This window comes from Hemiscyllium ocellatum, chromosome 25 (genome assembly GCF_020745735.1).
Source record: "Hemiscyllium ocellatum isolate sHemOce1 chromosome 25, sHemOce1.pat.X.cur, whole genome shotgun sequence".
In the NCBI taxonomy this organism is placed as follows: Eukaryota; Metazoa; Chordata; class Chondrichthyes; order Orectolobiformes; family Hemiscylliidae; genus Hemiscyllium; species Hemiscyllium ocellatum.
In genome coordinates, this window is record NC_083425.1 from 5587613 (window position 1) to 5614707 (window position 27095).

Genomic DNA, 27095 nt, shown 5'->3' on the forward strand with positions numbered 1-27095 from the left:
AAATGTCACCTTGTGGCATGGGATCACTGAATAAAAAAATCCACCAACTAAACAGGACATTTATTAAATAAATGTATTTTCTCAAGGTTTTAACATTATACTGGGCAAATTAATATTATTTGCCAAATTCCAATGTGTCATGATCACTTGTAGTTCAGCAATTACCAAAATGGAGGCACTCTCATTCTATGCTCGAACATTCCTGATTGTCAACGTGTTCCATGTGACTTTGTACTCAATATGGCTACCTAGGTGACATATGTAATAGAGACCACAAAAATGATACAGGACTGTGTGTAACCGAGAAGGAACACAATCAAATAATGTGGAAGGTACTTGGTGTTGTTTCATTAGTTTCTTGTAGGAACGTTTTCCATTGCTCCAGTGTAGAAGTGGTGTTAGGTTGGAATAGATGCATTCCTGATGGGAGGGAGGGGAAAAAACATACTCAATATTGATACGATATTAACAATCATTAGTTAAATTCACAGACTGCTGCTTTATTTCATGAGTAGTTGAGAAACACATTAGGAAAATCCCCAGTTAATCTGATCCCAGCTAGTTCTGGTGTTGTGAACAGAGCCCACTGCCTACCCTGGAACTTTATAAAATTAAATTTCATAACAACCCACAACTGGTAATATTAGGGCAGATATTCAAATGGTTGGTCGACAAAGTATGACTTAAAAGATTTAGGGTCCAGACAGTTGTGGATATCACCATTAACGGTGGAATGATTAAAATGAGGAATATTAATAAGCCAGAATTAGAAGCGAAAGTGTTTTAAGGTTGGAGGAGACTACAGAGATAGAGAGAGGTGAGGCTATGGAGGGATTTGAAAATAAGCATAAGGCAGCATTGCTGGACTGGGAATCAATGCAGATCAGTGAGCACACAGGTAATTTAATAAAACTTAATAAACAACGAACAGCAAAGCAAATTGAAGAGTTAAAAATAGAAATGGGTGGGTATCTCCTCCGATAATGTTTCTGTTGTCTTTACAGTAACAGTTTGTAGTTGGGTACAGACCAATAGAAATATTGCTGTAGTTAGTTGTAAGCTACACCATGACAGATACAGGAGTTTCTAAATGTATCCTGTACTCACTGTGGAGTCTCAATGGAGTCCAGCCAATGGCATGTCAAAATCCTGCAGTCTGAAATGATTTCGTCCAACAGTCCTGAACTGGAGGTGACTGGTTTATCAGTGTAAGACTGAACATCTGAAATAAAGATAAAACAGTGATTGCCAAGCAACTCCGAGTAACAGAGATAAATGGATCAGGAAAAATGCAATCAAGAGGGCATTGAATGATTAATTGGGTCAAAACAGTGTGCAAAAGTATGGGGAGAAAGCGGGGGATTGGCACAGGTAAAGATGCTTGTTTGAAGAGCCAGTGTAGGTACAATAGACTGAGTGGTATCCCTCTGTGGCAGAGCAATTCTGTAATTCTGCAATAATTTCAGTCAGTAACTGCTTGGAGAAATATCAGGCTGAAACATATTGACACAAAAGCAACATGTACTGGATAAGCTCAGCAGGTGGTAGTCTCTGTGGAGAAAGAAAGAGTTAATGTTACAAGCCCAGAATGATTCGAATAGGATTCAGATTTGCGGCGTCTGCATGATAATATTTTGAGTGAAGCACGCCTGCCGTTGAGATGGCTTCAGCTCCACCAGGTGGCGGCAGGAACATTACAATTGCCCACTGTATCCTAAATAAGAAGGAACCAGCAGACTGGGAGCATTCAAAACTTCGGCTGCATCAGAAAAACGGCTGCAGCAGTGAAATGCTGGAGGCTGCCAGTGTTGGTGTGTGAGCAAGAGACAATCCTTTAATAACAGCAGGAGCAATCTGGAACAGTCAGAAATGTGGCAGAGCCCTGAGTGAATCACAAGGTTCACATCCACATGTGTCCACTTCTCCCTATTCGTGCAGAAATACACAATAGGTGATGGCACAAAAATAGGCCATTCAGCCTGTCTTGTCTATACTGGCTCTTAGGCGAAAGTGAGGACTACAGATGCTGGAGATTAGAGTTGAGAGTGTGGTGTTGGAAAAGCACAGCAGGTCAGGCAGCATCCGAGGAGCAGGAGAAGTGACCTTTCAGGCCAAAGCCCTTCATCAGGAATTCATCAGGCTTGTAGTCAGCCTCACTCCCCTCCATTTCCTCTACAGTCCTACCATTTATTTTTAGATTCGATTAGATTCCATACAGTATGGAAACAGGCCCTTCGACCCAAGAAGTCCACACCGACCCTCCGTAGAATACGCAACCCAGACCCATTTCCCTACCCCATATTTACCCCTGACTAATGCACCTAACACTACGGAAATTTATCCTGGCCAATTCACCTGACCTGCACATCTTTGGATTGTGGGAGGAGACCGGAGCACCCGGAGGAAACACACGCAGACACGGGGAGAATGTGCAAACTCCACATGGTCAGTCACCCGACACGGGAATTGAACCCCAGTCCCTGGCGCTGTGAGGCAGCAGTGCTACTCACTGAGCCACCGCACCGTATTTTCTTCATAATATTTTCCAATTTCTCTTTGAAAGCTACAATTGAATCTTACTCTACTCTATCTTCAATCAGTGCATTCCAGATCCTAATCATCCAATACATCAAACAGCTTTTCCTAGTTTTGTTGCTGACATTCATCCTCTCCTGGAATCCTTGGTTCTTGATTTTCCAACAATAAGAACTGGTTCTCTCTGTCTCAGCCCATCATTTTTTGAATAACTCACATTCCCTCTCAAGCTTCAGAAAGGGGAATAGCCCCAGCGTTGACTTAACTATCAGTATAACTATCTATATAACTATCAGTATAACTATAAATAGCTATATAACTATCTGCATAACTACCAGTATAACTCTAACTATCGGTATAACTATATATAACTATCTATGTAACTATAGGTATAACTAGCTATCTAACTATTGGTGTAACTATCGGTGTAGACTGAAATTCCTCGTCCCTGCAATCATTCTCCTGCACTCTCTGTAATGTCTTCACCTACAGTGTCATAATTAGTCAGAATACACTGGTTCAGGCTGAGTCATGGTCAACTTCCTTCTTATTGTACTCTATGTCTCTATTTATAAAGCTCAGAATTCCCTATGGCCTTTTAACCATTTTCTCAATTTGCTCTGCAATTTCTAAGGGTTTGTGCACATTTGCCCTCAGGTCTCTCATACCCTCATTTCAAGCGCACTGTTTTAGTTTTTATTACCACTTCTTGTTCTCCTGATTAAAATGTCTCATTTTACACATTTCTGCATTAAGTTTTATTTACCACGTGTCTGCCCAAGTTTATCCTTTTATTGTACATCACAAAAAGCAATAAGGCTGCTATGTCACATTTTCTCAAACATCCTTTGGAAATCAATGCACACCACATCAATGCATTACCCTCCCCAACCCTCAGCCCCAGGGGAATGGGTGATAGTGTCCTCCTGAGAGATCTAATGCAGGAGGGAATTGTACAGTGAATGGCAGAATCCTTAGTAGCATTAACGTACAGAGGAATCTAGGTGTACAGGTCCAGAGTTCTCTGAAAGTGGCAACACAAGTGGATAAGATGGTTAAGAAAGCAGATGCTATGCTAGCCTTCATTGGTCAACACATAGAGTATAAAAATTAGCAAGTCATGTTGCAGCTGTATAGAGCTTTAGTGAGGCCACATTTGGAATATTGTGCACAGTTCTGTTGCACGCTCCTAAAAGAGTGCAAAGGCTTTGGAGAGGGTGCAGAAAAGGTTTACCAGGATGTTGCCTGGTTTGGAGGGTATTAGCAATGATGTGAGATTGGACAATCTTGCTTTGCATTCCCTTGAATATCAAAGGCTGAGGTGCAACCTGAAAAAAGTTTACATAATGATGAGAGGCATGAATAGAATGGGGCCTTTTCCCCAGGATAGAAATGTCAATTGCTAGGGTTATAGGCTTAAGATAAAAGGGGTAAGTTTAAAGGAGATGTGAGAGGTAAGATTTTTTTTAACAATAGAGGTGCCTGGAATGTGCTGCCAATGTGAGGCGGGTACAAGAGCAACATTTAAGAGGCATCTTGACAGATGTGTGAATAGGCTGGGACTATAGGGATATGGACCATGTAGAGGAAAAGGGTTAGTGTAGAAAGGCATCAAGTGTCAGTGCTGTCTTGGTGGGCTGAAGGGCTTGTGTTTGTGTTCTCTTTGTTCTTTGCACCATTCCCCAAGTTTCTATATTGTGTCCATCCTCTAAACCCCAATAATATTTCGGATAATGTGTGGCCAGCTCTTCTTGACCAATCAATCCGACTGGACGTGCAGTGACTTCAAAACTGAGTGCAGTTTCTCCCTTGGACTGTGACCAAGGCTCCATAACTGAAGCAATACTTCCTCCAAATTGACAATCCAGGCTTTTTGATGGCACTGTACTGGATTTGCTGCATTGGAGGCACCGCACTGGATTTACTGCACTGGATGTGATGTGGCATATGTACCACGCTTGGCATTTTGGGAGTCTATGCCAAGAAACCAGTGTCAAGAGACCAGTGGAGAATAAATGCACATGAATGGAATGTTCCTCAGGTGTGATACCTTCTACGTTGAAGTAGCCCATTCAACACTCACTATGAGGTCCCAGTTGGACAGTGAGGGGGCTGAAGGTCTTCCTGAAACTGCAGTAAAAGGCAGAATAATAAGAATAATACCTTCAAGATATGAATAGGAAGAAGATTCAGAAAGAAATACAATTACTTACTGGAATCAATCTTTAATTTCGCAAAGGATTTAGGAACGTCATAAATTCCACTCTGACAATTTTCTGATAAGAAAAACAAAATAAAGTCATGAATGTATATCGGGTGTGAAATTAACAGCTCTCTTGCTCCCTCTCTCACTCATTACTTTCTTCAGCCACAGAAAGATCAGGAGGCACTCACTCCTCACAAAGTATTTAACAAGATCTCTCTGCACAGATCTGCTGAGAAAGTTACATGTAATAGCTGAAAGATGTCTGAGAGAAGCAGAGTCTCTGACAGTCCACCTTCCCTAACAGACATAAGAGTGACGTGGCTTTTTCCTGTCCATGCTGCTAAGCTGCTGATTGCAGCTACAGTGCCATGGGGAGGCACTGAGACCTACTGTTTGTAAGAGAAAGAAGAATGAATGAGGAATGGGCTGATTTTATGCAAATCTCTGGGCAGCTGAGACTAAATAACAACGTTAGATATTTGAATAATTTCCAAAGTTTGAGAAGCAGAAATCTGCATCAGTACACAATATACAGGCACCTGTGAACACATTTAAATCAGATACACATAACCCCATGAATATATTGAGATGAGATATACAGAGTCTTGTGGGTACATTTAGAATGGATAGAGAGTTGTGTGCACAATTGAGATGTATAGATACTTCACAGGTAGGTGGGACTAGTTTAATTTGGGAAATTGGTTGGCTTGGGCTAGTTGGACCAAAGGGTCTGTATCCATGCTGTATGACTCTATGATTGAGTGTGCATATAGGCAAACTGTACTGAACTCTGCATGTGCATTTACAAAGACTTCTATTTGCATTTAATGATGATGCCCAGAGCTTTTGTTTGTTTAATACAATGAACACAACTCTGTTATAGCTGGATTGGGATTGGTGCAGACTGGCAGTGTAGCTCGGCAGTGTTTCTTCAATTGCTGGAGAACATTTGTAGGCCCATGCATATCTCTGTATGCAACAACATTGAACTCAATTTAAAAGGCATTGTTAATTCATATACCTTTGCCAGGAACCTCAGACCATGGACTCTGAGCATCATTTGCTTTCCACTCCTCTTTATTTGGGAACTGGTTACACGTGAGATCTATAAATGAAGAAAAAGATCATCAAGCCAAACATTAAATGCCGTGGCTGCTTTGTAGAGTAGGGTGAGTCCTTCCCAGCTGTCAGTTCAATCTTTCAAAATGGTGAGGAAAATCTCTTTTGTTTTGTTGAGTGTAGCTTACACACTGAGTTTGTGCTGTTGATTCCAACCAGAAAAGCTGTGTCTCTCTGGAATCCTGGATTAACTTTTATTGTTTGACCAATTCCTTATCTGGTCGCTATTTCTTTGCTATTTGGAGGAACGTGCTGTACATAAATTGGCTGCCCCTTGAGTCTCTTCCACCACGCACTTAGAATGCAATTCATACATAGGCATTTCCTATCTCTGTATGAATTGAAATGAAAAAAACAGGCAGGATGAACACGTGGCTTGGGAAATGGTGGTGGAGGGAGGGATTCAGATTTGTTGGACACTGGGACCGGTTCTGGGGAAGGTGGGAATATTACAAAAGGGACGGTCTACATCTGAACCAGACCGGAACCAATGTCCTTGGGGGAGTTTTTGCTACTGCTGATGGGGAGGTTTTAAACAAATGTGGCAGGGGGCTGGGAACCAGAACAGAGAACAAGTAGGCAGCGAGGTGGGGACTGTAAGAATTATGAAGATACAATTAAGAAAGAGAAGAATAGGCAGAGAGCAGGTGAGCACAAAAGAACTGATGGCCTGAAATGCATCTACTTTAATGCAAGGAGTATAGTGTATAGGGCAGATGAACTTAGGGCTTGGATTGGTGCCTGGGAGTATGATGTTATTGCCATCAGAGACTTGGTTGAAGGAAGGGCATGATGACTGGCAACTAAATGTTCCAGGATATAGACGCTTCAGACAGGACAGGGAGGGAAGTAAAAGGGGGGGTGGAGTTGCATTGCTGTTCAGGGACGATATCACGGCTGTGCTAAAGGAGGACACTGTGGCGGTCTTGGATGGTGAGGCATTATGGGTGGAGCTGAGAAATAAGAAGGGTGCAGTTACATTGTTGGGGCCGTATTACAGACCTCCCAACAGTGAGTGTGAGGTAGAAGAACAAATAGGTAAACAGGTTATGGAAAGATGTAGAGGCAATAGGGTAGTGGTGATGGGAGACTTTAATTTTCCCAACATTGACTGGGATATATTTAGCATCAGAGGTCTGGATGGAGTAGAATTTGTACAAAGTGTCCAGGAGAGTTTTTTAGAGCAGGATAAGGCCAATTATATCAAAATTAGGCAGGAGCTGGGAAATGTGGATTGGACACAGCTATTTGAAGGCAAGTCCGTATTTGAGATGTGGGAGGCTTTCAAAGATCGGTTAACGGCAATGCAGAATAGGCATGTCCCGTTGAAGGCAAAGGATAGGAAGGGCAAGATTCGTGAACCGTGGATGACAGGAGAAATTGTACGACTAGCCAAGAGGGAAAAGGGATGCGTATATAAGGTCTAGGCAGCTAAGAACAGAACGGGCCCTGGTGGAATATTGGAAGAGTAGGACAAGTCTTAAACAAGGTATCAAGCGGGCTGAAAGGGGTCTTGAACTAGCTTTAGTGAGCAGAATTAAGGAAAATTCCAAAGCATTTTATTCTTCTATAAGAAGCAAGCGGGAACTAGAGAGAGGATTGGTCCACTAAAAGCTAATGAAGGAAGGCTGTGTGCCGAACCTGAGAGAATGGGTGAGATTCTGAATGATTACTTTGTATCAGTGTTCACTGAGGAGAGGAACATGATGAATCTTGAGATTAGAGATAGAAGTTTGATTAGTCTGGATCACCTTGGCATAAGTAGGGAAGATGTGTTGGGTAGGTTAGAAGTTTTTAGGGTGGACAAATCCCCAGGATCAGATGGGATCTATTCCAGGTTGCTGAGGGAGGCAAGGGAGGAAATAGCTGGGGCCCTGACAGATATCTTTGTGGCATCTTTAAATACAGGTGAGGTGCCAGAGGATTGGATGGTTGCTCATGTTGTCCCCCTGTACAAGAAGGGTAATAGGGATATTCCGGATAACTACAGACCAGTGAACCTGACGTCAGTAGTGGGAAAGTTGCTGGAGAAGGTACTGAGGGATAGGATCTATTTATATTTAGAAAAGAATGGGCTTATCAGTGATAGGCAACATGGTTTTGTGTGGGGGAGATCGTGCCTTACCAACTTAGTAGAGTTCTTTGAGGAAGTGACCAAATTGATAGATGAAGGAAGGGCTGTTGAGTCATATACATGGACTTTAGTAAGGCGTTTGATAAGGTTCCCCATGGTAGACTAATGGAGAAAGTGAAGTCATATGGTGTGCAGGGTATTCTAGCTCGGTGGATAAAGAACTGGTTCAGCAACAGGAAACAGAGAGTAGTAGTTGAAGGGAGTTTCTCGAAATGGAGAAAGGTGACCAATGGTGTTCCACAGGGGACAGGGCTGGGGCCACTTGTTTGTAATATACATAATTGATCTAGAAGAGGGCACTGTTGGTATGATCAGCAAGTTTGCAGATGACATGAAGATTGGTGGAGAAGCAAAAAGCATAAGGATTGTCAGAGAATACAGGAGGGTATAGATAGACTGGACAGTGGGTGGAAAAGTGGCAGATGTCTTTCAATCCAGACAAATGTGAGGTGATGCATTTAGGCAAGACCAATTCTAGAGCGAACTATACAATAAATGGAAGAGCCTTGGGAAAAGTTGATGAGCAGAGAGATCTGGAAGTGCAGGTCCATTGTACCCTGAAGGTTGCTGCACAGGTGGAAAGAGTGGTCACAAAGGAATATAGTATGCTTGCCTTCATTGAACGGGGTATTGAGCTGACAAGTCATGTTACAATTGTACAAGACATTGGTTCGGCCACATTTAGAATATTGTGTACAGTTCTGGTCGCCACATTACCAAAAGTGGACACTTTGGAAAGGGTGCAGAGAAGGATGTTGCGTGGTATGGAAGGTGCTAGCTATGAAGAGAGGTTGAGTAGGTTAGGTTTATTTTCACTAGAAAAAAGGAGATTGAGGGGGGAACCTGATTGAGGTCTACAAAACCATGAAGGGTATAGACAGGGTGGATAGAGACAAGCTTTTTCCCAGGGTGAAGGATTCAACAACGAGAGGTAAATCTTTCAAGGTGAGAGGTGGAAAGTTTAAGGGGGATACATGTGGCAAGTACTTCACACAGAGGGCGGTGGGCGTTTGGAATGCATTGCCAGCAGAGGTGGTAGAGGCAGGCATGGTAGATTCATTTAAGATGCATCTGGATAAATGCATGAGTAGGTGGGGAGTAGAGGCATATAGATGCTTAGGAATTGACCGACAGGTTTAGACAGTACATTTGGATAGGCTCAGGCTTGGAGGGCTGAAGGGCCTGTTCCTGGGCTGTAAATTTTCTTTGTTCTTTGTTCTACCTATCAACCGTGATGGCATTTTCAAAGTACCTCACTGACTGTGAAGGCTCTTGGACTGTTGAGAGGTCATGAACAACATTGTATAAATAGAGGTTTTTTTTCCCTTTCTGTGGGAACTGACACTCTTATACTCCCTAAGAGATATTCAGAATGAGTCTGTAAGTAAATAGTGATGTCAGCAGTTTGAACAGCTGTCTGTATCTAGGATAAACACATTCTTTCTATGAACAGTCCATAATCAACATGTACTTGCTGTGTAATGCAATCATAGTTTCGGTTTGATTCACAGAACTACACAGTCCACAATGGTTTGGGATAAACTGAAGGATTTTCTATTTCTAGAATCAATTAGTCAGATCTCCAGATTCAATTCAAAAGAACATTTTACAATCCCAAAAAAAAAGTAATTTAGAGTCGTAGAGATGTACAGCATGAAAACAGACCCTTCGGTCCAACCTGTCCATGCCGACCAGATATCCCAACCCAATCTAGTCCCGCCTGCCAGCACCTGGCCCATATCCCTCCAAACCCTTCCTATGCATATACCCATTCAAATGCCTCTTAAATGTTGCAATTGTATCAGCCTCCACCACTTCTTTGGGCTGCTCATTCCATATCCGTACCACCCTCTTTTATATCTTTCCCCTCTCACCCTAAACCTATGCCCTCTAGTTCTGGACTCCCCGTCCCCAGGGAAAAGACTTTGTCTATTTATCCTATCCATGCCCCTCATAATTTTGTAAACCTCTATAAGGTCACCCCCTCAGCCTCTGACGCTCCAGGGAAAACAGCCCCAGCCTGTTCAGCCTCTCCCTGTAGCTCAGATCCTCCAACCCTGGCAACATCCTTGGAAATCCTTTCTGAACCCTTTCAAGTTTCACAACATCTTTCTGATAGGAAGGAGACCAGAATTGCACGCAATATTCCAACAGTGGCCTAACCAAAGTCCTGTACAGCTGCAACATGACCTCCCAACCCCTGTAATCAATACTCTGATCAATAAAGGAAAGCATACCAAACGCCTTCTTCACTATCTTATCTACCTGTGACTCCACTTGCAAGGAGCTATGAACCTGTACCCCAAGGTCTCTTTGTTCAGCAACACTCCCATTAAATGTATAAGTCCTGCTAAGATTTGCTTTCCCAAAACACAGCACCTCACATTTATCTGAATTAAACTCCATCTGCCACTTCTCAGCCCCATTGGCCCATCTTCATTAAAAGATCAGGAGGTGATGACTAATAATATCAACAACAGCTCCTTGTCCCAAGTGCTTGCTCACTCTTTGTTCTTCTCTGCCTGGGTTTATTTGTCTTTCCTTTACCCACTCCCATGGCTTCGCACTGATCTCCCTTCATTTTTGCTTCACCCAGCACATCCTTTCCTGATCACTTCTGACCTACACACATTATATGATTTTCAGATAATCCTGCGCTGGTCATTAGGAGCATGTGGCAACAAATTTCCGAATAACCAACACACAAATTGGAATCTCACTTGGAAGGTGATGTGCTGTGTGCAGCAGGGACCCCTTGTCTCTGCCCTGGGAATCAGATCGCTTTTGGGACATGCAGGACGCAGCTCAATACCTGGTCCAATAGGGACTCAGAACCAATCCAGGGTTTTTAAAAGTGTAAAGTATGTTGTTCCTCAGCAGTGAAATAACTTTGTTTCGGTGAGTGTAATCTGATTGTAAAGGTATGGAATAGCACAGCCAAAGATGATGTCATGTTTGCTTGAGAATGGTCTTGCTGGTTCTCATCCCAAGGCAGCGTCAAAACACTGACCGGGCAGGCAGGCCATTAGCACAATTACTGTCCCTGAACTCCACTCAGCCCATCACGCTTATACTATCTCTATGAAAGAGCAGTCTTATCAGTTCCACTGTCTTGTCCTTTCTTGTAATTCTGCAACACTCGCCCAAACTCACGATGGAAAAGATATTATTAGGACTGCCCAACTGTCCTTTTTAGGCGCACTCCCACATGGAATTATTCACTGTGTTAAAACGGTTTCTGATCTCATCTCAAAAGCAATGAAAGTCGAGATTAAAGCGTGTGTTTGGATCAATTGCATTTCAAGCACCTATTGGACAGGGAACTGTGGCAACTCGAGTAAAAAGTGAGGTCTGCAGATGCTGGAGACCAGAGCTGAAAATGTGTTGCTGGTTAAAGCGCAGCAGGTCAGGCAGCATCAAAGGAACAGGAAATTCAATGTTTCGGGCACAAGCCCTTCATCAGAAATGAGGAAAGGGCTTGTGCCCGAAATGTCGAATCTCCTGTTCCTTGGATGCTGCCTGACCTGCTGCGCTTTTCCAGCAACACATTTTCAGCTGTGGCAACTCAACAATGTTAGGAACCAAGACAAACAGCACAATTAACTTCAACAGTTTTGCATTAAATTCACCAAATTAAATAAGCAAACACTATATAGTGGTACCTTTAGATAGGGGTACGGTGTCATGATCCACATCCTCCTCCCCGGTACTGGACGATGTGACACTACTAGAGCTCACATAGTAAGGTTCAGCTGCAATTGGACATCAGACACCATCAATAATACCACTCTGAATAAAGTCAATACTGACAAATCAACTTGAGTCTCAAAGCAAGCACACCGTGCGGGCGGCACGGTGGCACAGTGGGTTAGCACTGCTGCCTCACAGCGCCTGTAGACCCGGGTTCAATTCCCGACTCAGGCGACTGACTGTGTGGAGTTTGCACGTTCTCCCCGTGTCTGCGTGGGTTTCCTCCGGGTGCTCCGGTTTCCTCCCACAGTCCAAAGATGTGCGGGTCAGGTGAATTGGTCATGCTAAATTGCCCGTAGTGTTAGGTAAGGGGTAAATGTAGGGGTATGGGTGGGTTGCGCTTCGGCGGGTCGGTGTGGACTTGTTGGGCCGAAGGGCCTGTTTCCACACTGTAAGTCAAATCTAAAAAAAAAAATTCTTCCCCTCGAATTTTGTGACTGACCTAAAAAGTCTGAACACTTCAGCAGAGTGTTCCGAGGTGTAGCTGGAGATTTGTGGAGATGGGTGGTGTCCGAGGTGAAGTCCTGACTGTGTGTGTTCAAGGACCTGAACAGCGTTGAGGAAGCCCGCAACTTGTTGGTGTCCCCATAGAGAGAAGCTGCTCTTTCCATAAGGCAGGGGATGTCATGCCTGGGAATGGGAAGCAGAGATACACAATGAAGGCTATTCCAAAGTGATTGATTCAACAGAAAAACTTCCCACTACAAGAAAAATATTGTTCAATCCAGTATAGACACTAGCCACCTCTCTCCTCATGTGTACAACCTGTCTCAGTGCCTGCCTCAGATGAAAGCACATTCTCATTTTACTCTTTAAATCCGACTTTCACACATTCTTATGTCAATCTCTGCCTGCAATTCTCTTGCTCCCAAAAATGCAACTCGTATCTTTACATCCTGCATGAGTCCCATTCCACCACTGGCACCTTTAAATATCATTTTCTTCAAGACTCACAAATAGTTATAGAACAGGAAGGGCATGTGTGACTGAAGAAAAGTACACTTTCTCCAAGTTCCACATCTTGCTGGGCCCTGCACCCTCCCACTTCACTGCCACTTTGTAACTTCTGATGTCTTTTCCTTCCATTCTGGGATTGGATTTAGATTAGAATTTTTCTGCCCATGATATGGGGAGCATTTCCATATGAACTGAATAATGCTCCTGTTCTCAATGAAATCTCTGACAGATTTTAACAATGTCCTCTTTCAGTGTGTAATAGTGCCTTAAGTGCCCTAACCTTCCTATCACAGCATCCAAATCCAATTCAAACTTCTCCCAATGGGTTTCTCTGCATTACTCGGTCTGCAGGATTATTCCAAGGATTCAATGTTTGGAATAAATCATTTCTGAAGAAGGGCTCATGCCCGAAACATCGACTCTCCTGTTCCTTGGATGCTGCCTGACCTGCTGCGCTTTTCCAGCAACACATTTTCAGCTCTGATCTCCAGCATCTGCAGTCCTCACTTTCTCCTAATAAATCATTCCTTCCCAATATCTATTTTCAATTCACTCTGGATTCCAAGTGAGAAAGGATATTTTCCTCTGGGCAGTAAGTTGAGAACCAACTTTGAAACAATTGGCAAGAAAACCGGGGAGGAAGCGAGGAGGGATTGTGTCACATTGAGGTCTTCTGCTAAAAAGGAAAGTCAAGTTAAAAAAAAAATTATACGGCTAGTTGCTACGATGTGGAACACAGCCCCCCGAGATTGTGGTGTGGGTTGGGCGTGTTTTTGATGAGAACTAATCTTCAGGGTTATTGGGAGGAAGCAGCACTCTGAGTGAAATTTGACAGCTGTTTCCCAGAGCCGGTTTAGGGGTCAATGACCTATTTCGGTCTATGCTTTAGCAATCTCCAACTCCTGTAAACTCCAATGCTTTCTGGTTTACTCCAGGCTAAGGTCCTGCATGATCAAGGAAACATGCTGCTGGGAAAGGCTCACCAGGTACAAGCTGAATTCTTCTTCCCTGGTCCAGGAAGCTGCATGGCTTTCCACAGAAACTCCATCCAGATGGTCCGCAGGTCCGACCTTCCTGCAGCCTAGCACAGGAAACAAGGAGAGCACATTCAACAGGATGTGGAAGAAATGGGCCTGTTGGAGTTTCTTAATTCCTGTAACAAAGCACTGGAATTGAACATGAGGACTGAGCAGAGTAAATCCAGAACAAAGCTGATCACTCACATTGAAAGCACAGAACCCAGTCGGGACAGGGTCCGTTGCACTGTTTAGACTCTGCATAAGATTCTTCTCAACCTTTGTCATCCCACCTCTTCAACCCTTTTCTCCCTCATGAGTTTATCCAGCTTCCCTTCAAATTTACCTCTAATTTGCCACCTCAAGACCTCTCCTCAACATTGAGTTCCACATTCTCACCAATCTCCTGGTAAAGAATTTTGTCCTGAACTTCCGATTTTATTGTTTTTATTTATTCATTCACAGGATGAGAGCATCACTGGCTAGGTAGCATTTATTGCCCATCCATAATAGGCCAGAGGGCGGTTAAGAGTCACCCACTTTGCTGTGGGTCTGGAGTCACATGGATGGCACACCTTCCCTAAAGGACAATATTGAACCAGATGGGTTTTTCCAACAATCGACAATGGATTCATGGTCAACGTTAGACTGGTAAGTCCAAATTTGTTTTGGATTAATTGGATTAGTGACCGTCTGATATTGACGATCAATTCGGTCTCTTCTTAAGTGGAAACACTTCATTATATCAATCAAATCCCTGGAGAGTCTCAAAGATCTCAATCGCGCTATCCTCAGTTTTCTCTTTTGCACAGAAAAGAACCCCAGCCTGTTAAATCTTTCTTGATAATTATCATCAGTATTAGGACCGTTCATCACTTGTTTACAATATAAACATGGCCCAGTTTGGTTAATCTGCTACGTGGTGACTCGGGCCTGATCTAAACTGCTGAAAGCACCTTTTGCTCCTCAAAAACCAAAGACCAGGAGCGCTTTAGGGAACATCTCCGGGACACCTGCACCAATCAACCACACCCCCCCGTGGCTCAACATTTCAACTCCCCCCTCCCACTCTGCCGAGGACATGGAGGTCCTGGGCCTCCTTCACCGCCGCTCCCTCACCACCAGACGCCTGGAGGAAGAACGCCTCATCTTCTGCCTTGGAACACTTCAACCCCAGGGCATCAATATGGACTTCAACAGTTTCCTCATTTCCCCTTCCCCCACCTCACCCTAGTTCCAAACTTCCAGCTCAGCACTGTTCCCCATGACTTGTCCGGACTTGTCCTACCTGCCTAGCTCCTTTTCCACCTATCCACTCCACCCTCTCCTCCCTGACCTATCACCTTCATCCCCTCCCCCACTCACCCATTGTACTCTATGCTACTCTCTCCCCACCCCCACCCTCCTCTAGCTTATCTCTCCACGCTTCAGGCTCACTGCCTTTATTCCTGATGAAGGGTATTTGCCCGAAACATCGATTTCGCTGCTCATTGGATGCTGCATGAACTGCTGTGCTCTTCCAGCACCACTAATCCAGAACTTGGCAGGTTTTAAGTCTGGTCAATATTAAGTTAACTGGTCTTAGCTCAGGTATGTGAACTCCCGCACAGATTTAGCTGACTCATCTCTGAGTCAGCGATAAGTAAAATCAGCCATCAGCAAAAGGAACGGATTAAACCATCTCAATACTTTGAAAGTTTGTTTGTAACTAAAGCTGAAAAGTGAGGAAGTGAGTGGAAAACTTTTACATACACTGAACAACAACAATGACCTGAATTTCTTTGGTGCCTCTAACATAGCAAAACGTCTCAGAGTTAGAAACAAATGAGCAAGCTGCCTAGGCAGGTGTGACCTGGAAGAGGCAGGTTTTAAAGAGTGTCTTAAAGGAGGAGAAGGAGACTGAGAGGTTTAGGGAGGAAATTCTCAAGCTTCGGACTTTGGCAACTGAAAACCCGGCTGCTCACGGAGGAGTGATTAAAACCAGGAATGTTCAAGATTCCAGAATTGGAGAGTAAATGGATCTCTGGCAGTTGTAGTTTGAAGCAATTATAGAGACCAGGGAGTGATTTGTAAACAAACTCAAGCAGTCTCAGAAAAAAAACTCCTTTCAAACAATCACCATCTCCTTAGTGATATGTTTTTAAAGATCAGGTATCCAGCTTAAAAGATTTGAATTATTCCTAGGTACATAAATAGCTTGCCAAAGCACAGTTTACCTCAGCATCCTGATGACTCGCAAACACCTTTGAGTTATGGAAAAGGAAAAAAATAGCATGTGAGAAAGGGTTTTGGATTAGGGGAAGGCAGATTTTATTAAAACAAGGCTAAATCTTACCAAAGTAAGTCGGGTACAGCTACCTCTGGGTATATCCACAGCAGAACATTAGGGTGGGCTTCAAATGGAAATGGGGGAGTATAAGGCCCAACATCTTCCCTTCAGGGTAACATGTAGGAACAAGAAGCCCAGAAAGGTCTGGCAGTTTCAGAATATTCCGGACCGGATGAGGAGGAAAATAATTTTTTTTAACAGGTCCAAAGGAAGCAAGTCAATGGACACCCTGGTGGAGGATAGAAAATGCTGTGCTCAAGTAGTGTCTCAGAAAGTAACTAGGAGAGTAAAGAGGGACATGAGAAACCCTAGAGGGTAAGCTGAGGGAAAATCCCAAGGTGGTATAGGGAAGAGAAGAGAAAAACCTCAGAAAAAGAGTAGGGACCAAGAGAGTGATCAGGGCTTGGAGTTGGAGGATGTTGGCAGGGTGGTAAATGATTACTTCACATTAATCTTCATTCTGGAGATGTTGGTACAGAGTTCAGGAAGAGGGACTGAGAGAGTCTGGAGCAGATTGACAGAGGAGCGAGGAGGTATTGGGGTTTTGGCAGGTTTAAAAATGAACAAATCCCCGGTCCAAGTGGGAGATGAGGGAGGAAATTACAGGGGAATCTGACCCAAATTTTGAATTCCTCCCTGGCCAAGGGGAGGAGCCAGAGGACTGGAGGATGGCTAATGTGGTTCCATTTTACAAGAGGGTGGTAGAGATAAACTCAGGAAGGACAGACCAGTGAGTCTCACACCAGTGGTGGGAAACATTCTGAAGGAGGGAATGAATCTCCACTTGGAGAGACTGGGGTTAGAAAGGGATAGTCAGCATGGCTTTATTGGAAGGAGGTTAGGGGGTAGATGGATTAATCAGATGGGCAGGCCAATGGCAGAAGGAATTGAAGCCTGAGACGTGTGAGGTGATGCACATTGGAAGAAGTAACAGGACGAGGGAGAACTCGATAAATGGCAGGACATTAGGAAGCTCAGAGGGTTCCTGAAGGTGACAGGACAGGTCAATAGAGAGTTAAGGCAGCACACAGGACATGGGGTGCGGGTCAGACCAGTGAGAGTGTAGAGAGGAGCAAGTGAGAGTGTAGAGGAAAGAACCTGTTTGGAGGAAGCAGGGGCAGAGTATTGACTGGGGGCCGGGAGCTTGTTTCATTCCTGGAGTGCTAATGTCGACAGGGAACATATTTCAACATCCACAGGATATTCCACTGGAGTGCTCAGCGTCAGGCAGCTCCAGTGATTTAAATGGGTCATACAGCAGCTTACAATCACAAAATCCCTACAATGCGGAAAGAGGCCATTTGGCCCATTGAGTGTGCACTGACCCTCTGAAGCATCCCACCCAGATCCATAACCACGCATTTCCCACGGCCAATCCACCTAACCTGCACATCTTTGGATTGTAGGAGGAACCTGGAGCACTCAGGAGGAAACCCAGGCAGACACGGGGAGAATGTGCAAACTCCACACAGACAGACAGTCACCTGAGGCTGGAATTGAACCTGGGACCCTGGCACCACGAGGCAGCAGTGCTAACCACTGAGCCACCGTGCTGCCATGATGCAATCATAAAAACAGAAATTGCTGGAGAAACTCAGCAAGTCTGGCAGCTTCTGTGGAGAGAAACAAAACAAATGTTTCAGTTAGCAGTCACTGCTGCTTCAGAGCTCACATTTTGGGGAGTTCCAACTTATCTCAGGAGTTGCTAAATACCCTCACGATACAGCAGGCTCATAGATTTATCTAACCCCGCCAGGTGAATTCATGGCCTTACACAATTAGACTTACCAGCAATTTTCTCTTCCCGTTTTTCATAACTATTTCAAAGGGATACTCGCGGTTGGTGGCTTTGAGTTCTCTCACAGACTGAACCTGTTGTGGCATAAGTTCCGTGATTAGTAAATACAATCTGTTAAAACTATATTTATTTGCATTTTTTCTTCCTTCTCCTGACGCCTGGGCTCCTGCTGCAATACAATCCCATGAGAATGATTACTGGCAGATTCCTCACTAAAGTGGCCATGTTTTTATGTGCACTATCCATACAACATGTTTCGTGATGGATGTTAAGTGAACTAGCCTACAATTAATATAGTTGATTCAGCTGATCAATAAACTCTTCAGACCAGCAGGTAAAGATGAATCACCTCACTGTCAGGGTCCATAATTCGTTATATAACCTACAGAGGGGCACTCTGCTCTGAGTGCCACTGCAGAGACCTGAGCTCATGCTCCCAGCAGCCCTCATTCTAAAGATACCTCTTTGTAGTTTGTGGATTTGGCTGTGCACAAATTGGCTGCAATTTTCCTACAGGATATATGTGACTACACTTCATTAATTTTGTGTGAAGATCTAAGACATTGAACAGAAGATTTTTGAAGGCAGGTTTTAAGGCTTTCAACTGTTGGAATTCTTGTAGATTTGACCGAGACATGGTAAACTGCTTGAAGAACACAAAGGCACCGCAAGGTGGAGGTGGGAGAACCATCAAATCTCCTTCAGGATGTGAAAAGATAGACTTCATACAATGCAGACTCATTAACTTAGTACAGTCTCAGAAAGACATTAACAAAAGGAAAACTCCAGGACATTGACAGCATGACTGTTACAAACAAACTCACCCAAACAGAACATTTTGGAAATATAAACTGGAACCACATTTCCAGAGAGTTTTCTGTGAACTTTTGGATATTAAGGCAAGGGAAGCTATTATTTCCACTTCTCTTTCTCTCAGAGAAATGAATTTGGTTCCCATGGAAGTAAGCACAGAGGGGACACTTCGGGAAGTCACAGATAACTGCAACATTCACTACTGCCGAAAGTAACCAAGAAAGCTGCCTAAAAATAATCGTGGCCTCAAGTTGAAATCTGACACCTCAAAACACACCAAAAGGACTCCAAACTATATACCTTTTCTGTCTTCTTTTGTATTACCACTATCCCCTTCAAACTTTGTATGTGCATATGTCTGTGTCTCTGTGAGTGCATGTGTATGCATGCATATGTGTGTGTCTGTGTGAGAGTTTGAGAGCATATGTCAGTCTCAATGTGTGCATTGTGTGTATTGAGGGTAGGAGTGGGGAGGGTAGTATTTGAATTTTGTATTTGTTAATCTGTGCGTGAGTGTTTGTGTGTATTCATTTGTGTTTGTCTGTGTATATCATTTATGATAACGTGTGAGTGTGCTTGTGTGTATCAGTGTTTGTGTGTATGTTCATGAGTAGCTGTGTGTTTGTGTGAGTGTGTGCGTATTTGTTTACGTGTGTGCATTTGTTTGTGTATTTGTTTGTGATAGTGTATGTTTGTGTACATGTTTGTGTATATATGAGTGTGAGAATCCTGGGGAAGGACAGACCAGTGAGTCTCACACCAGTGGTGGGAAACGTTCTGAAGGAGGGAATGAACTTCCACTTGGAGAAACTGGGGTTATGTGAGAGTGTGTGTGTGTGTGTGTGTGAGAGAGAAAGTGAGAACGTGCAAGTGTGCGTATGAGTGTGTCTGTGCGTGTGTGTTTTGTGTGCATGTGAGAATGTGTGTATGTTTCTGCCCAAATGACTGCAGAGGCCATATGCTTGACATCTTATTATTTTTTTGGAGTGTGACAGATAATAGACTTACTCTTCCTTTAACTCAAGAAAACCTTGTGATTGGCTAATTTGTTACAATAAAAAAAAGTTAAATATATTTTGTTTGGCTTGAAGAATTGCCTTGCATCAAAAGTAACTTCAAACTTTGTAGTTCTTGATCTTACATCATTCCTCTGGTCACCAGTCTGCCACTAGAAGCAAATCTCTCTGTCTGTGCCATCTATCACCTCTTCATTTTGGAAACTTCAATTAAATCTCTGCTCAATTTTCTGTGATCCAAGGAGAACAATTCCATCTTCTCCAGTCTCCATCTAACTGAGTACTTAATGATAATCTTCTTTTGACACCTTCTTGAAACTCTCAAAGACTTTGACAACTTTCTAAACATTGAAGCCCAGACTGGAGACAATACTCTGGTTGGTCACCAATCAGTGACTTAGGAGGATTCAGTCTAGCTTCCTTGTTTTTGTACATTGTCCCTTTATAAAGTTTAAGGACCTGAATGTATTTTTAAACAGGTTCATCACCTTATCCTGTGGCCTCCTAATATTTGGAAAAATCTCTTGTGCTTGAGTCCACTTTTTATCACTGTCCTTATTTTTACTTTCTCTTCATTAACCTGCTGAATCCCTTGATCAATTTTCAGATTGTAGTTTCACTATAATCTCTATCTATGTCTGTAATCTGTAACCCTTCTTCCTGTGAAATGAATAATACCCTTCTGTGAATCATAAACTAAAATATTCACATCTACACAGTTCAGTACATCATTTAATCCCAGTAACAGAGACACAATTATATTGTGAAGTGATCCTCAAATGAATATTCCTAATGAATAGCCTGAATTGCTTCAATTTCCTGCATCGAGTGCTGAGTTTATTTAACTCTGTTCCTCTTGTATAGTCAGTAACAATTTGTTCAATGTTAAATTTTAAAAGTATGCTCCAGAGAGGAAATACTCAGGATGCTTGGGAAATATGGTCACATGTCTCCACTGCCTTAAAGTAAATAGATTGGAAAGAAACAAGATATTTATGGTGAGTGAGTGTAGGATAAGGTGCATAATCTTAAAATTAGAGCCTAGCCATTCATGAGAAGGTAGAAAAAAAATTGTTGAAGAGTGGAAACTGAATCCTACCAAAAAAACCCAACAGATACTAGCTGAATAAACATTTTAAAACTAGAGATCAAACAAGCTAAACAAGACTTTACAATAATATGAAACTAAGGTTGGTGCATTAAGCTACAATACAGACTAATCATGATTCTATTGAATGACAGTGCAGAATTGAGAAGCCAGGTGAATTCTCTCACTCTCCCAACCCCTACAAACCTTGTGGTTTTAAAGAGTATGACCAACCTGAGTAACAAATATAACACAAAATCGACAAAGAGCAAAGGCAAAAGATCCTTTAGTGATTTTTGTCCTTTTCTGAGTTTACCTGTCTATGAGTCATTCAGTGACTGGCAGGTGAGCTGGAGATCAGCTCTTTGGGTGTCAGTGTTTCTGCTTGAATCAGATGTGAAATCGCCTCAGGGTGGCTTACTGTCTGAATTTCCCACACTTTGTGCCAGTGGCAAGCCTCTTTTCTAATGCACTTTCCCACAATAATCATGTCATCAAAAACAGCTCTTCCCATTCTCTCGACAAAATATAAAAACATTGTATTCCAATAGAGTCATAGAGTCAGAGAGACGTACAGCATTGAAACAGGCCCTTCGGTCCAACCCGTCTATGCCGACCAGATATCCCAACCCAATCTTGTCCCGCCTGCCAGCACCTGGCCCATATCCCTCCAAACCCTTCCTATTCATATACCCATCCAAATGCTTTTAATTGTTGCAATTGTACCAGCCTCCACCAGTTCATTCCATACCCACACCACCCTCTGTGTGAAAAAGTTGCCCCTTAGATCTCTTTAATACTTTTCCCCGCTGACCTTAAACTATACCCTCTAGTTCTGGACTCCCCAACCCCAGGGAAAAGTCTTTGTCTATTTATCCTATCCATGCCCCTCTTGATTTTATAAGCCTCTATAAGGTCACCCCTCAGCCTCCGACGCAACAGGGAAAACAGCCCCAGTCTGTTCAGACTCACCCTATAGCTCAAATGCTCCAACCCTGGCAACATCCTTGTCAATCTTTTCTGAACTCATTCAAGTTTCTCAACATCTTTCCGACAGGAAGGAGACCAGAATTGCACGCAATATTCCAAAAGTGGCCTAACCAATGTCCTCTGCAGCTGCAACATGACCTCCCAACTCCTGTACTCAATGTGCTGACAAATAAAGGAAAGCGTACCTAACGCATTCTTCACTAACCTATCTACCTGCGACTCCACTTTCAAGGAGCTATGAACCTGCACTCCAAGATCTCTTTGTTCAGCAACACTCCCTGGGACCTTACCATTAAGTGAATACGTCCTGCGAAGATTTGCTTTCCCAAAATGCAGCACCTCGTATTTATCTGAATTAAACTCCATCTGCCATTTCTTAGCCCATTGGCCCATCTGATCAAGATCCTGTTGTAATCTGAGGTAACCCTCTTCGTTGTCCACTACACTTTCAATTTTGGTGTCATCTGCAAACTTACTAACTGTACCTCTTATGCTGGCATCCAAATCATTTATGTAAATGACAAAAAGTATAGGGTCCTGCACCGATCCTTGTGGCACTCCACTGGTCACAGGCCTCCAGTCTGAAAAAAACTCTCCACCACCACCCTCTTCTTCTACCTTTGAGCCAGTTCTGTACCCAAATGGCTCGTTCTCCCTGGATTCCATGAGATCTAACCTTGCTAATCAGTCTCCCATGGGGAACCTTGTCAAACACCTTACTGAAGTCCATATAGATCACATCTACCGCTCTGCCCTCATCTATCCTCTTTGTTACTTCTTCAAAAAACTCAATCAAGTTTGTGAGACATGATTTCCCACGCACAAAGCCATGTTGACTATCCCTAATCAGTCCTTGCCTTTCCAAATATATGTACATCCTGTCCCTCAGGATTCCCTCCAACAACTTGCCCACCACCAACGTCAAGCTCACTGGTCTATAGTTCCCTGGCTTGTCCTTACCACCCTTCTTGAATAGTGGCACCACGTTTGCCAACCTCCAGACTTCCGGCACCTCACCTGTGACTATTGATGATACAAATATCTCAGCAAGAGGCCCAGCAATCACTTCCCTATCTTCCCACAGAGTTCTCGGGTACACCTGATCAGGTCCTGGGGATTTATCCACTTTCACGACATCAGCACTTCCTCCTCCATAATATGGACATTTTTCAAGATGTCACCATCTATTTCCCTGCAATCTATATCTTCCATGTCCTTTTCCACATTAAATACTGATACAAAATACCCGCTTAGTATCTCCCCATTTTCTGTGACTCCACACAAAGGCTGCCTTGCTGATCTTTGAGGGACCCTATTCTCTCCCTTGTTACCCTTTTGTCCTTAATGTATTTGTACATACCCTTTGGATTCTCCTTAACTCTATTTGCCAAAGCTATCTCATGTCCCCATTTTGCCCTCCTGATTTCCTATTGCCTTTATACTCTAAGGATTCACTCGATCTATCCTGTCTATACCTGACATATGCTTTCTTCTTTTTCTTAACTAAACATTCAATTTCTGTAGACATCCAGCATTCCCTCTACCTACCAGCCTTCCCTTTCATCCTGACAGGAATATACTTTCTCTGGATTCTTGTTATCTCATTTCTGAAGACTTCCCATTTTCCAGCCATCCATTTATCTGCAAACATTTGCCCCCATCAGCTTTTGAAAGTTCTTGCCTAATACTGTCAATAGTGGCCTTTCTCCCATTTAGAACTTCAACTTTTAGATCTGGTCTATCCTTTTTCACCAAAGTGCTCCCCCACTGACACCTCAGTCACCTGCCCTGCCTCATTTCCCAACAGTAGGTCAAGTTTTGCACCTTCTCTAGTAGGTACATCCACATACTGAATCAGAAAATTTTCTTGTACACACTGAACAAATTCCTCTCCATCTAAACCCTTAACGCTATGGCAGTCTCAGTCTATAATTGGAAAGTTAAAATCCCCTACCATAACCACCCTATTATTCTTACAGCTAACTGAGATCTCCTTACAAATTTGTTTCTCAATTTCCCTCTGACTATTGGAGGGTCTATAATACAATCCCAATAAGGTGATCATCCCTTTCCTATGTCTCAGTTCCACCCAAATAATTTCCTTGGATGTATTTCCAGGAATATCCTCCCTCAGTACAGCTGTAATGCTATCCCTGGTCAAAAACACCACTCCCCCTCCTCTCTTGCCTCCCTTTCTATCCTTCTTGTATCCTGGAACATTAAGCTGCCAGTCCTGTCCATCCCTGAGCCATGTTTCTGTAATTGCTATGATATCCTGGTCCCATGTTCCTAACCATGCCCTGAGTTCATCTGCCTTCCCTGTTAGGCCTCTTGCATTGAAATAAATGCAGTTTAATTTATCAGTCCTACCTTGTTCTCTGCTTTGCCCCTACCTGCCCTGTCCATTTGACTCTCTCAACTGTATAATTTAGATAAATGTGAGGTGCTGTATTTTGGAAAGGCCAATCAGGACAGGACTTATCTGCTTCATGGTAAGGTCCCAGGGAGTGTTGCTGAACAAAGAGACCTTGGAGTGCAGGCTCATAGCTCCTTGAAAGTGGAGTCGCAGGTAGATAGGATAGTGAAGAAGGAGTTTGGTATGCTTTCCTTTATTGGTCAGAGTATGGAGTACAGGAGTTGGGAGGTCATGTTGAGGCTGTACAGGACATTGGTTAGGTCACTTTGGTATACATATTGTGCGCAATTCTGGTCTCCCTCCTATAGGAAGGATGTTGTGAAACTTGAAAGGGTTCAGAAAAGGTTTACAAGGATGTTGCCAGGGTTGGAGGTTTTGAGCTATAGGGAGAGACTGAATAGGCTGGGGCTGTTTTCCCTGGAGCGTCAGAGGCTGAGGGGTGACCTCATACAGGTTTATAAAATCATGAGGGGGATAGATAGGGTAAATAGATAATGTATTTTCACTGGGGTGGGGGAGTCCAAAACTAGAGGGTATAGATTTCGGGTGAGAGGGGAAAAATTTAAAAGGGTCCTAAAGGGCAACATTTTCACGCAGAGGGTGGTGCGTGTATCTAATGGGCAGCCAGAGGGAGTGGTGGAGGCTGGTACAATTACAACATTTAAAGGTATCAGGATGGGTACGTGAGTAGGAAGGTTTGGAGGGATATGGGCTGACAAATAAGACTAGATTTATTTAGGATATCTGGTCAGCATGGACAAGTTGGACCGAAGGGTCTGTTTCTCTGCTGTACATCTCTATGACTCTATAACCTGTTTCATGTCCTCAGGATGTCCCAGAATATTTCACAAGTATTTTTGATATATATTCAATGGTATAATGTAGGAAATGTAGCAGTTATTTTATACACAGCAAATACTTAAAAGGAAATGATAGTTAGCACAATGTCTCAGAAATGTAAGTTTACAAATAGGTCCTTGATTTTAATGTGGTCTGTTACAGGGAACCTTGACATTGAGCATGTTTAACACTTCCAGTTTTGTGATGTCTAAATAATTTTGCACAGGAAGATAAATTGTATGGTTTATAAAACTGAGGAAGATGTTCAAAGCTGTGGTTCACTGTAATGTGGAAGTGCAGAGAGTTCCGCATTGAAGACTTCCCCTCATGAAACCCAACCCATTGTGTTCCAGTGAAATGCTGCTCACGTCCAACTGCAGTCTGTATGATACCAGTATTCTGACCATTCTAACGGGAGGTGGGCTCTCCCAAAACACAGAAAGTAGCAACAAGAAACAATGCTTCCCACGTTCCATTTGATGGCAGAATAGGTTGAGGCACTGACTCACTGTGATACACAGCAAAACATTTCATGGCTATGCTTCCCAATGAGACTCCAAAGAGAGGTTGGAATTCATTGTGAGCCCTCAGTGAGAGCAGAGAGCGTGAGTAGGGAGGGGGGAGTTGTGAGAGTGGGGGGGGTAATTGTTCGAATTTCAGGGGAGCTGTTGGTGGGTTGTTAGGGTTTTTTTGGGAGGTATTAGAGACGGGCTTACTGGGGGTTGTTGGGGGAGTTTGGGGGGTTGTTAGAAGGGTTTTTGTTGGGGGGGTGTTAGAGGGGGGTTGTTGGGGGGAGTTTGTTTGGGGGGTTGTTAGAGGGGGGCTTGTTGGGAGATATTGGGGGGCTTGTTGGGGGGTTTTTAGAGGAGGGGGTTTGTTGGGAGGGATGTCAGACAGGGGTTTGTTCAGGGGATTGTTGGGGGGGTGTTAGGGGTGTTTGTTCGGGGGGTTGTTAGAAGGGTGTTTGTTGGGAGATATTGGGGAGCTTGTTGGGGGGTTTTTAGAGGAGGGGGTTGTTGAGGGGGATGTCAGACGGGGGTTTGTTCAGGGGATTGTTGGGGGGTTGTTACGGGGGGTTTGTTGGGGGGGTTGTTAGAGGGGTGTTTGTTGGGGGTGATTGTGGGCTGTTTAGGAGGCGATTATTGGGGGTTTAGAGGGGCCATTGTGAGGATGGGGTTTTGATAGCGTGAGGGCTATTACAGTGTGGGGGAAGGGGGAGAGAGCTGTTAGAGAGGAATGGAACCCCATGGGGTCACAGTTACCACAGAGTTTGTGACTCACTTCGTTCCTCTGCCCTCTGCTGTCGACCAACCCTCCACCCCCACTCTCCCCTCAGGGTCCCGTCTCCCTGGTGCCCCTGCTGGGGGGGGTTCCCAACCCTGCCCCTGGCTGAGTCAGGCCATGGGTTGGGGAGGGGGGCAGCAGGGGCATTGGCCTGGAGCATGGTGCCTCCACTTTGATAGAATTGCCAACTCCACCAGAGATGGCTAGTGCTTTACCTGAAACCCCAAGCTGTACCTAACGTCAGAAACCAGTTTAACCAGGGCTCACCGTGTGGATGTAGTATTGACCCCGTAGATGACACTGTAAGAAAGAAAACGAGAACGTTATTCAGGAGCAACACTGAGCCAAGGAACGATGCCAAATCAATTAAGGAGGTGAGTGTGCTTTTTCAAGCTGTATACTCACTGCTTCACAATCCTTTTCAGTGTAGAAAAACAAGGTGGTATTCTGGAGCTTAAACCAGTATTTTGCCCAAGCAAACTTCTACAAAGGGGAGAAAAAAGTGAATTACAATCGTTACGCTTTTGGAAGACCAGACTCCTTCCATTTTCTTATACCTTATTTAAAAATAAACCTCCAAACACCCCCTCCCCCATAAAAACATTAAATAACAATAAAACAGCTTACCATCTTATCTTTTCTCTTTTTCAAATATCCTTCAAAAATCAGGTCTTTAACATTCTCGTCAGAAGCCATCCTAATGAATGTTTAGGGTTTGTTACTGGCTGACAGATTTCCCCTGATTGCTGAGACTGTGGCCGGGAATTGCTGTTCACCACAAACACTTCTGCAGTTTCTCACAAAG

At 43.6% G+C, this 27095-nt stretch overlaps 1 protein-coding gene across 1 annotated transcript; it reads right to left on the reverse strand.

The window, feature by feature from the left end:
* On the reverse strand, positions 1-27095 carry LOC132827740 (uncharacterized). Its single transcript, XM_060844434.1, has 11 exons — positions 26918-27095; positions 26696-26773; positions 26558-26590; positions 17835-17918; positions 13685-13782; positions 12187-12374; positions 11657-11746; positions 5763-5846; positions 4749-4811; positions 1108-1222; positions 1-420 (listed from the first exon to the last, which is right to left on the reverse strand). The coding sequence occupies exons 1-11, from the start codon at positions 26984-26986 to the stop codon at positions 399-401; spliced, it is 924 nt and encodes a 307-aa protein (XP_060700417.1). The 5' UTR covers positions 26987-27095; the 3' UTR covers positions 1-398.